Source organism: Salmo salar, chromosome ssa17 (genome assembly GCF_905237065.1).
Source record: "Salmo salar chromosome ssa17, Ssal_v3.1, whole genome shotgun sequence".
NCBI classification, from domain to species: Eukaryota; Metazoa; Chordata; class Actinopteri; order Salmoniformes; family Salmonidae; genus Salmo; species Salmo salar.
In genome coordinates, this window is record NC_059458.1 from 34,348,338 (window position 1) to 34,360,453 (window position 12,116).

At 50.5% G+C, this 12,116-nt stretch overlaps 1 protein-coding gene across 2 annotated transcripts in view; it reads left to right on the plus strand.

Annotated features, from left to right (window-relative positions):
• LOC106594895 (dachshund homolog 1) overlaps nt 1-12,116 on the plus strand; it is an 83,175-nt gene that overhangs the window by 32,581 nt on the left and 38,478 nt on the right. For both annotated transcript variants that reach the window (XM_045699542.1, XM_045699543.1), the window contains exons 2-3: nt 3,794-3,909; nt 10,891-11,043. In XM_045699542.1, the coding sequence (XP_045555498.1) occupies nt 3,794-3,909; nt 10,891-11,043 (269 nt within the window). The remainder of the gene's footprint in view (nt 1-3,793; nt 3,910-10,890; nt 11,044-12,116) is intronic.

The window sequence follows — 12,116 nt, forward strand, 5'->3', positions numbered from 1 at the left end:
GGAGGCACAGGATAAACCGGGCTGTGGGGGAGCACTGGAGTTCTGGTACGGACACTCTTTACCCACACTCCAGGCTGAATGCCCACTTTGGCCCGGCACGGGCGGAGAGCAGGCATTGGGCGAACTGGACCCTCCCAGCGCTCTGGAGACACAGTGCGCAACGCCGGCGCAGGATAACCTGGACCGAGGAGGTGCACTGGAGACCAGACGCGCTGAGCTGGCACCATCCGCCCAAGCTCGATGCCTGCACTCGCATGGCACTTGCGGGGGGCTGGTATGTAGCGCACCGGGCTTTGAACGCGCACTGGGGACACCGTGCGCTCCACAGCATAACACGGTGTCTTACCAGTACCACGCTGCTTCCGGTAAGCACGGGGAGTTGGCTTAGGTCTACCACCTGACTCCGCCAATCTCCCCGTGTGCCCCCCCCCAAAGAAATTGTGGGGCTGCCTCCCGTGTCCGTTGCGCTCCCTCTCCTCATACCAGCGCCTCTCAGCTCTCGCCGCCTCGATCTCCCACTGTGGGCGGCGATAATCCCCAGCTTGAGTCCATGGTCCTTTCCCGTCCAGGATTTCCTCCCAAGTCCATGACTCCAGATAGCCTTTCTCCTGGTGCCTCTCCTTGTGCTGCTCCTTCCTCTGCTGCTTGGTCCGTTGTTGGTGGGTAAAAACCCCTCTCTATGGCCAAGGCGTTACACTGTCTCTCAAGAGAGGAAAGCACCTCCTCTCTCCTCTCTCCTCTGTCCTCTCTCCTCTGTCCTCTCTCCTCTGTCCTCTTTCCTCTGTCCTCTCTCCTCTCTCCTCTGTCCTCTCTCCTCTGGCCTCTCTCCTCTGTCCTCTCTCCTCTGTCCTCTGTCCTCTCTCGTCTGTCCTCTCTCCAAACTCCTCTGTCCTCTCTCCAAACTCCTCTGTCCTCTCTCCTCTGTCCTCTGTCCTCTCTCGTCTGTCCTCTGTCCTCTCTCCAAACTCCTCTGTCCTCTGTCCTCTGTCCTCTCTCCAAACTCCTCTGTCCTCTGATGAGAGAGAGAGAGAATAGACATTTACATTTTACATTTACATCATTTAGCAGACGCTCTTATCCAGAGCGACTTACAAATTGGTGCATTCACCTTATGATATCCAGTGGAACAACCACTTTACAATAGTACATCTATATCTTATTTTTTATTTTTTTTGGGGGGGGGGGGTTAGAAGGATTACTTTATCCTATCCCAGGTATTCCTTAAAGAGGTGGGGTTTCAGGTGTCTCCGGAAGGTGGTGATTGACTCCGCTGTCCTGGCATCGTGATAGAGCTTGTTCCACCATTGGGGTGCCAGAGCAGCGAACAGTTTTGACTGGGCTGAGCGGGAACTGTGCTTCCGCAGAGGTAGGGAGGCGAGCAGGCCAGAGGTAGATGAACGCAGTGCCTTTCTTTGGGTGTAGGGACTGATCAGAGCCTGAAGGTACGGAGGTGCCATTCCCCTCACAGCTCCATAGGCAAGCACCATGGTCTTGTAGCAGATGCGAGCTTCAACTGGAAGCCAGTGGAGTGTGCGGAGGAGCGGGGTGACGTGAGAGAACTTGGGAAGGTTGAACACCCAGACGGGCTGCGGCGTTCTGGATGAGTTGTAGGGGTTTAATGGCACAGGCAGGGAGCCCCGCCAACAACGAGTTGCAGTAATCCAGACGGGAGATGACAAGTGCCTGGATTAGGACCTGCGCCGCTTCCTGTGTGAGGCAGGGTCGTACTCTGCGAATGTTGTAGAGCATGTACCTACAGGATCGGGTCACCGCCTTGATGTTAGCGGAGAACGACAGGGTGTTGTCCAGGGTCACGCCAAGGCTCTTAGCACTCTGGGAGGAGGACACAATGGAGTTGTCAACCGTGATGGCAAGATCATGGAACGGGCAGTCCTTCCCCGGGAGGAAGAGCAGCTCCGTCTTGTCGAGGTTCAGCTTGAGGTGGTGATCCGTCATCCACACTCATACGTCTGACAGACATGCAGAGGATTCAGGAGGGAGGAGAAGGTGGCAAAGAGCTTCCTAGGGTTAGAGGCAGATGCTTGGAATTTAGAGTGGTAGAAAGTGGCTTTAGCAGCAGAAACAGAGGAAGAAAATGTAGAGAGGAGGGAGTGAAAAGATGCCAGGTCCACAGGGAGGCTAGTTTTCCTCCATTTCCGCTCGGCTGCCCGGAGCGCTGTTGTGTGAGCTCGCAATGAGTCGTCGAGCCACGGAGCAGGAGGGGAGGACCGAGCCGGCCGGGAGGATAGGGGACATAGAGAGTCAAAGGATGCAGAAAGGGAGGAGAGGAGGGTTGAGGAAGCAGAATCAGGAGATTGGTTGGAGAAGGATTGAGCAGAGGGAAGAGATGATAGGATGGAAGAGGAGAGAGTAGCAGGAGAGAGAGAGCGAAGGTTGCGACAGCGCAATACCATCTGAGTAGGGGCAGAGTGAGTAGTGTTGGAGGAGAGCGAGAGGGAAAAGGATACAAGGTGGTGGTCGGAGACTTGAAGTGGAGTTGCAGTGAGATTAGTAGAAGAACAGCATCTAGTAAAGATGAGGTCAAGCGTATTGCCTGCCTTGTGAGTAGGGGGGGACGGTGAGAGGGTGAGGTCAAAAGAGGAGAGGAGTGGAAAGAAGGAGGCAGAGAGAAATAAGTCAAAGGTAGACGTAGGGAGGTTAAAGTCACCCAGAACTGTGAGTGGTGAGCCATCCTCAGGAAAGGAACTTATCAAGGCGTCAAGCTCATTGATGAACTCTCCAAGGGAACCTGGAGGGCGATAAATGGTAAGGATGTTAAGCTTGAATGGGCTAGTGACTGTGACAGCATGGAATTCAAAGGAGGAGATAGACAGATGGGTCAGGGGAGAAAGAGAGAATGTCCACTTGGGAGAGATGAGGATTCCAGTGCCACCACCCCGCTGACCAGATGCTTTCGGGGTGTGCGAGAACACGTGGTCAGACGAGGAGAGAGCAGTAGGAGTAGCAGTGTTTTCTGTGGTAATCCATGTTTCCGTCAGCGCCAAGAAGTCGAGGGACTGGAGGGTAGCATAGGCTGAGATGAACTCTGCCTTGTTGGCCGCAGACCGGCAGTTCCAGAGGCTGCCAGAGACCTGGAACTCTACGTGGGTCGTGCGCACTGGGACACCACGTTAGAGTGGCAGCGGCCATGCGGTGTGAAGCGTTTGTGTGGCCTGTGCAGAGAGGAGAGAACAGGGATAGACAGACACAAAGTTGACAGGCTACAGGAGAGGCTACGCTAATGCAAAGGAGATTGGAATGAAAATTAACTAAACAACTGGGGAAGCGAGAGAGCAGGGCCTCCCTCACTAACCATTCACTGAAACACTCAAATATAACTAATATAATAGAGAGGAGAGAGGACCTGAGGAGAGAGGAGAGAGGACCTGAGGAGAGAGGAGAGGGGACCTGAGGAGAGAGGAGAGGGGACCTGAGGAGAGAGGAGAGGGGACCTGAGGAGAGAGGAGAGGGGACTTGAGGAGAGAGGAGAGAGGACCTGAGGAGAGAGGAGAGGGGACCTGAGGAGAGAGGAGAGGGGACCTGAGGAGAGAGAAGAGAGGAGAGAGGACCTGAGGAGAGAGGAGAGAGGACAGAGGAGTATGTTATTGAGATCTTGTTACAGGCTGAGATCATCCCAAAAAAGTAATCCTTTATGATGGCAAAGCCAAGGTTGTTGGTTCAATTCCTGCAGCGATCACATACTCATACAACTAATGTATGCTCAGTGTACTGTGAGTGTGTCTGGATAAAAGCCTCTGTATAATTGATGTCATGTGTTGTATTGTTTTTCCAGCTCGCGCCCTGGGCGCCCCCCAAAGAGGGCTCAGAGTATGACGTCATCAGAGAACCAACACCTTCTGTCTCATTCTGTCAGCGGACTGATGTCAGCTGGAATCATGCCCCCTACTGGTGAGGGACCTGCATAGCACACACACACACACACACACACACACACACACACACACACACACACACACACACACACACACACACACACACACACACACACACACAGAAGTGTCAGTTAAAGTGTGATGTGTTTGTTCTTCTGTCATCACCTCTATTTTAGTATTCTATTTTCAGCCACAGTGTTCCTGTAGACTATGTTCTCCCAGTGTTCCTGTAGACTATGTTCTCCCAGTGTTCCTGTAGACTATGTTCTCTCAGTGTTCCTGTAGACTATGTTCTCTCAGTGTTCCTGTAGACTATGTTCTCCCAGTGTTCCTGTAGACTATGTTCTCTCAGTGTTCCTGTAGACTATGTTCTCTCAGTGTTCCTGTAGACTATGTTCTCCCAGTGTTCCTGTAGACTATAACCTCCCAGTGTTCCTGTAGACTATGTTCTCCCAGTGTTCCTGTAGACTATGTTCTCCCAGTGTTCCTGTAGACTATAACCTCCCAGTGTTCCTGTAGACTATGTTCTCCCAGTGTTCCTGTAGACTATGTTCTCTCAGTGTTCCTGTAGACTATGTTCTCCCAGTGTTCCTGTAGACTATGTTCTCCCAGTGTTCCTGTAGACTATGTTCTCCCAGTGTTCCTGTAGACTATGTTCTCCCAGTGTTCCTGTAGACTATGTTCTCCCAGTGTTCCTGTAGACTATGTTCTCCCAGTGTTCCTGTAGACTATGTTCTCCCAGTGTTCCTGTAGACTATGTCTGAGTTACAGCCCACCTCTGCAGGCCCCTACCTGTGCTCTGGGAGGTGTGTATTCACCGTTCAGCTTTCAAAGCTGCCCTTCTCTTTGTGTGCTTTTGTGAAACTCGATCTGTTCATTCTCCACCTCAAAACAAGCCATTTCTAAAAGTCCTTTTTACTCTCTGTGTTCAAAAGCATCCTCAGCCTCAGAGAGTGGTGTCTCTGGGAGAGAGTCAGACTCAAAGTAATACTCACTGGGTCTGAGAGAGAGTCTCTGAGCCCTTTTAACTGGAGGAGAGGTCACAACATCAATGTCAGCAGAGGAGATTAGAATTGAAAGGCCACAGGAGACTGAAAGAGAGGGAGGGAGAGAGGGAGGGAGAGAGGGAGGGAGAGAGGGAGGGAGTGGAAGACAGAGAGAGAGGCAGAACAGAATGGCGTTTTGTTTAGCCAAGTGTAAACCTGAAGGAAACCTTTGATATCATCCTCTCTAGCCTCGCTGGGGTGACGGCTTCTTTCACACTGTGATCTTCACATTTATTAAAGAGAACTGAGGAACAGAGGGGGGAACAGAGGTGGGAACAGAGGGGGGAACAGAGGGGGTAACAGAGGGGGGAACAGAGGGGGGAACAGAGGGGGAACAGAGGTGGGAACAGAGGGGGGAACAGAGGTGGGAACAGAGGGGGGAACAGAGGGGGGGAACAGAGGGGGAACAGAGGGGGGAACAGAGGGGGGAACAGAGGGGGGAACAGAGGGGGGAACAGAGGGGGGGAACAGAGGGGGAACAGACGGAGGGGGGAACAGAGGGGGTAACAGAGGGGGGAACAGAGGCGGGAACAGAGGGGGAACAGAGGGGGGAACAGAGGGGGGAACAGAGGGGGTAACAGAGGGGGAACAGAGGCGGGAACAGAGGGGGGAACAGAGGGGGTAACAGAGGGGGGAACAGAGGGGTAACAGAGGGGGAACAGAGGGGGAACAGAGGCGGGAACAGAGGCGGGAACAGAGGGGGTAACAGAGGGGGGAACAGAGGCGGGAACAGAGGGGTAACAGAGGGGGGAACAGAGGGGGGAACAGAGGGGGTAACAGAGGGGGGAACAGAGGCGGGAACAGAGGGGTAACAGAGGCGGGAACAGAGGGGGTAACAGAGGGGGGAACAGAGGGGTAACAGAGGGGGGAACAGAGGTGGGGAACAGAGGGGGAACAGAGGGGGTAACAGAGGGGGTAACAGAGGGGGGAACAGAGGCGGGAACAGAGGGGGGAACAGAGGGGGGGAACAGAGGGGGGAACAGAGGGGGGAACAGAGGGGGAACAGAGGGGGGAACAGAGGGGGGAACAGAGGCGGGAACAGAGGGGGGAACAGAGGGGGGAACAGAGGGGGGGAACAGAGGGGGAACAGAGGGGTAACAGAGGGGGAACAGAGGCGGGAACAGAGGGGGGAACAGAGGCGGGAACAGAGGGGGGAACAGAGGGGGGAACAGAGGGGGTAACAGAGGGGGAACAGAGGCGGGAACAGAGGGGGTAACAGAGGGGGGAACAGAGGTGGGGAACAGAGGGGGAACAGAGGGGGGGAACAGAGGGGGAACAGAGGGGGAACAGAGGGGGGAACAGAGGGGGGAACAGAGGCGGGAACAGAGGGGGAACAGAGGCGGGAACAGAGGGGGGGAACAGAGGGGGGAACAGAGGGGGTAACAGAGGGGGGAACAGAGGCGGGAACAGAGGGGGGAACAGAGGGGGGAACAGAGGGGGAACAGAGGGGGGAACAGAGGGGGAAGTAACAGAGGGGGAACAGAGGCGGGAACAGAGGGGGGAAGTAACAGAGGGGGAAGTAACAGAGGGGGTAACAGAGGGGGGAACAGAGGGGGGAAGTAACAGAGGGGGGAACAGAGGGGGGAACAGAGGGGGTAACAGAGGGGGAAGTAACAGAGGGGGAACAGAGGGGGGAACAGAGGGGGTAACAGAGGGGGGAACAGAGGGGGGAACAGAGGGGGGAACAGAGGGGGGAACAGAGGGGGAACAGAGGGGTAACAGAGGGGGGAACAGAGGGGGAACAGAGGGGGGAACAGAGGGGGAACAGAGGGGGGAACAGAGGGGGTAACAGAGGCGGGAACAGAGGGGTAACAGAGGGGGTAACAGAGGGGGGTAACAGAGGGGGAACAGAGGGGGGAACAGAGGGGGTAACAGAGGGGGGAACAGAGGGGGAACAGAGGGGGGAACAGAGGGGGGAACAGAGGGGGGAACAGAGGGGGAACAGAGGGGGGAACAGAGGGGGAACAGAGGGGGAACAGAGGTGGGAACAGAGGTGGGAACAGAGGGGGTAACAGAGGGGGGAACAGAGGCGGGAACAGAGGGGGGAACAGAGGGGGTAACAGAGGGGGGAACAGAGGGGGGAACAGAGGGGGGAACAGAGGGGGGAACAGAGGGGGGGAAAGAGTAGGATACGTTTTTAATGGCCAGGCTCAGTTCATTTCACAGCGGAGTTGTCCTTAACTAGCTCAGTGATTTTAATGACAAATAGAGACTTTATCATCCATATTACTGTCCATTTAAAATGACTTCAATTGGAGGAGAGACAGAGTAGGATGTTACTGGTGCTTTAAGGGCTGGCAGGTTCCATTATAAGATAATGTGTTGAAGACTGGTAGTCCAGTGGTGTACTGAGTCACTATGGAGATAGATGTGTTGAAGACTGATAGTCCAGTGGTGTACTGAGTCACTATGGAGATAGATGTGTTGAAGACTGATAGTCCAGTGGTGTACTGAGTCACTATGGAGATAGATGTGTTGAAGACTGGTAGTCCAGTGGTGTACTGAGTCACTATGGAGATAGATGTGTTGAAGACTGGTAGTCCAGTGGTGTACTGAGTCACTATGGAGATAGATGTGTTGAAGACTGATAGTCCAGTGGTGTACTGAGTCACTATGGAGATAGATGTGTTGAAGACTGATAGTCCAGTGGTGTACTGAGTCACTATGGAGATAGATGTGTTGAAGACTGATAGTCCAGTGGTGTACTGAGTCACTATGGAGATAGATGTGTTGAAGACTGGTAGTCCAGTGGTGTACTGAGTCACTATGGAGATAGATGTGTTGAAGACTGGTAGTCCAGTGGTGTACTGAGTCACTATGGAGATAGATATGTTGAAGACTGATAGTCCAGTGGTGTACTGAGTCACTATGGAGATAGATGTGTTGAAGACTGATAGTCCAGTGGTGTACTGAGTCACTATGGAGATAGATGTGTTGAAGACTGATAGTCCAGTGGTGTACTGAGTCACTATGGAGATAGATGTGTTGAAGACTGATAGTCCAGTGGTGTACTGAGTCACTATGGAGATAGATGTGTTGAAGACTGATAGTCCAGTGGTGTACTGAGTCACTATGGAGATAGATGTGTTGAAGACTGGTAGTCCAGTGGTGTACTGAGTCACTATGGAGATAGATGTGTTGAAGACTGATAGTCCAGTGGTGTACTGAGTCACTATGGAGATAGATGTGTTGAAGACTGGTAGTCCAGTGGTGTACTGAGTCACTATGGAGATAGATGTGTTGAAGACTGATAGTCCAGTGGTGTACTGAGTCACTATGGAGATAGATGTGTTGAAGACTGGTAGTCCAGTGGTGTACTGAGTCACTATGGAGATAGATGTGTTGAAGACTGATAGTCCAGTGGTGTACTGAGTCACTATGGAGATAGATGTGTTGAAGACTGGTAGTCCAGTGGTGTACTGAGTCACTATGGAGATAGATGTGTTGAAGACTGGTAGTCCAGTGGTGTACTGAGTCACTATGGAGATAGATGTGTTGAAGACTGGTAGTCCAGTGGTGTACTGAGTCACTATGGAGATAGATGTGTTGAAGACTGGTAGTCCAGTGGTGTACTGAGTCACTATGGAGATAGATGTGTTGAAGACTGATAGTCCAGTGGTGTACTGAGTCACTATGGAGATAGATGTGTTGAAGACTGGTAGTCCAGTGGTGTACTGAGTCACTATGGAGATAGATGTGTTGAAGACTGGTAGTCCAGTGGTGTACTGAGTCACTATGGAGATAGATGTGTTGAAGACTGATAGTCCAGTGGTGTACTGAGTCACTATGGAGATAGATGTGTTGAAGACTGGTAGTCCAGTGGTGTACTGAGTCACTATGGAGATAGATGTGTTGAAGACTGATAGTCCAGTGGTGTACTGAGTCACTATGGAGATAGATGTGTTGAAGACTGATAGTCCAGTGGTGTACTGAGTCACTATGGAGATAGATGTGTTGAAGACTGATAGTCCAGTGGTGTACTGAGTCACTATAGCGACAAACAGCAAATATATCCAACAAGTGTGTAGAGTCACTAGCTTGATGTAGTCATTGCATGCTATGCATATGGGACCAGATACATAGAAGTGAATTTGTCCCAATACTTTCAGTCCTTTAAAATGGGGGACTATGTATAACAAGTGGTGTAATTTCTAAACAGTTCACCTGATATGGATGAAAATACACTCAAATGAAAGCCGACGGTCTGCACTGTGGCCCTTTCCTGCAGTCAAATGACCTGGTGGCCTCATGGGTGGAATGTTATTCATCATTTTCATCATTTTATAACTAATGAAATAAAATAAATGTAGAAAATCTCGTGTTTCTATGTCAAACAGTTTTGTTATATTTCAGTCTTCTGTGATGTGTAATATTGGGATGAAAACTCAAAATGTAATACATTTCAACTCTATATCTGACATGATACAGGTGTCTTCTTATGTTAAACCCATGATCATGTGTGTGAGGTGGATACTTTTGTTACAAAGTAGATTTGTTTAAGACTACCAAGAATCACTCTGTGACCCTGGTTTAGCCCACTGCAGTAAAAGGTTAGCCTCATAGTCATTGTATCATTTCAAATCCAAAGTGCTGGTGTACAGAGCCATAACAACAACACATTTTCCCAATACTTGTGGAGCTCACAGTAGATGGATCTCTAGCATCCTTCTTATGAAAACTGTCTGTTACCCATAATCCACTAGACTAGAGGACATTGATCTAAATTTGATTGATCTCTCTTTCTTTGTACCCATCACCTTTCTCTTTTCTCTCTCTCTCTCTCTCGCTCCTATTTCACACACACTCTCTCTCTCTCTCTCTCTCTCTCTCTCTCTCTCTCTCTCTCTCTCTCTCTCTCTCTCTCTATTTCACACTCTCTGTCTCTCTCCTCTCTCAATCTCTCCCTCCTCTCTCCTCTCTATTTCACACCCTCTCCATCTCTCTCTCTCTCTCTCTCTCTCCATCTCTCTCTGTCTCTCTCCTCTCTCTCTCTCTCTCTCTGTCTCCGTCTCCTCTCTCTCTCTGTCTCTGTCTCTGTCTCTCTCCTCTCTCTCTGTCTCTGTCTCTCTCCTCTTTCTCTCTCGCTCTCTCTCCTCTCTGTCTCTCTCCTCTCTCTCTCTGTCTCTGTCTCTCTCCTCTCTCTCTCTGTCTCTGTCTCTCTCCTCTCTCTCTCTGTCTCTGTCTCTCTCCTCTCTCTCTCTCTGTCTGTCTCTCTCCTCTCTCTCTGTCTCTGTCTCTCTCTCCTCTCTGTCTCTCTCCTCTCTCTCTCTGTCTCTGTCTCTCTCCTCTCTCTCTCTGTCTCTGTCTCTCTCCTCTCTCTCTCTCTGTCTGTCTCTCTCCTCTCTCTGTCTCTCTCTCTCTCTCTCTCTCTCTGTCTCTCTCTCTCTCTCTATTTCACACTCTCTCTGTCTCTCTCCTCTCTCAATCTCTCCCTCCTCTCTCCTCTCTATTTCACACCCTCTCCATCTCTCTCTCTCTCTCTCTCTCTCTCCATCTCTCTCTGTCTCTCTCCTCTCTCTCTCTCTCTCTGTCTCCGTCTCCTCTCTGTCTCTGTCTCTCTCCTCTCTCTCTGTCTCTGTCTCTCTCCTCTCTCTGTCTCTCTCTCCTCTTTCTCTCTCTCTCTCTCTCTCCTCTCTGTCTCTCTCCTCTCTCTCTCTGTCTCTGTCTCTCTCCTCTCTCTCTCTGTCTCTGTCTCTCTCCTCTCTCTGTCTCTCTCTCTCTCTCTCTCTCTCTCTCTCTCTCTATTTCACACTCTCTCTGTCTCTGTCTCTCTCCTCTCTCTCTCTCTCTCTGTCTGTCTCTCTCCTCTCTCTCTGTCTCTCTCTCCTCTCTGTCTCTCTCCTCTCTCTCTCTGTCTCTGTCTCTCTCCTCTCTCTCTCTGTCTCTGTCTCTCTCCTCTCTCTCTATTTCACACTCTCTCTCTCTGTCTCTGTCTCTCTCCTCTCTCTCAGGTCTGACAGCGGCTGCTCTTGCTGAGGCCATGAAGACCAAAAAGATCAAGTTGGAGGTGATGGGGGGTTACCATAGTAACCACCAGCAGCATCATCATCACCACGGGACAGACGGAGAGAACGGAGGAGATCACCACAAGTCCTCCAGTCTGGGTGAGTCAATTTTAAACCCTGTTATTACGTTATCATTACAGTCAATGGACCATCATCCGTTTCATAACCATGCTGGTCCTCTAGGCTTTGAGTTACAGGTGGAATGTAAGTCTTCAAACAGCTGGACAGATACACTACACACAGAACCAGTCAAAAGTTTGGACACACCTAATCATTCCAGGGTTGTTGTTTTTAGTGAACACATCAAAACTATGAAATAACACATATGGAATCATGTAGTAACCAAAAAAGTGTTAAAGAAATAAAAATATATTTTATATTTGAGATTCTACAAAGGAGCCACCCTTTGCCTTGATGACAGCTTTGCACACTCTTGGCATTCTCTCAACCAGCTTCATGAAGTTGTCACCTGTAATGCATTTCAATTTACAGGTGTGCCTTGTTAAAAGTTCATTTGTGGAATGTATTTTCTTCTTAATGCATTTGAGCCAATCAGTTGTGTGGTATAGCCCTATTTGGTAAATGTCCAAGTCCATATTATGGCAAGAACAGCTCAAATAAGCAAAGATAAACGACAGTCCATAATTTCTTTAAGACATGAAGGCCAGTTAATCCGGAAAATTTCAAGAACTTTTAAAGTTTCTTCAAGTACAGTCGCAAAAACCATCAAGGGCTATGATGAAACTGGCTCTCATGAGGACCGCCACAGGAAAGGAAGACCCAGAGTTCCCTCTGCTGCAGAGAACAAGTTCATTAGAGTTACCAGCCTCAGAAATTGAAGCCCAAATAAATGCTTCACAGAGTTCAAGTAACAGACACATCTCAACATCAACTGTTCAGAGGAGACTGCTTGAATCAGGCCTTCGTGGTCAAATTGCTGCGAAGAAACCACTACTAAAGGACACCAATAAGAAGAGACTTGCTTGGGCCAAGAAACACGAGCAATCGATATTAGACCGGTGGAAATCTATCCTTGGTCTGAGGAGTCCAAATTTGAGCTTTTTTGTTCCAACAGCCATGTCTTTGTGAGACACAGAGTAGGTGAACGGATGATCTCCGCATTTGTGCTTCCCACCTTGAAGCATGGAGGAGGAGGTGTGATGGTGCTTTGC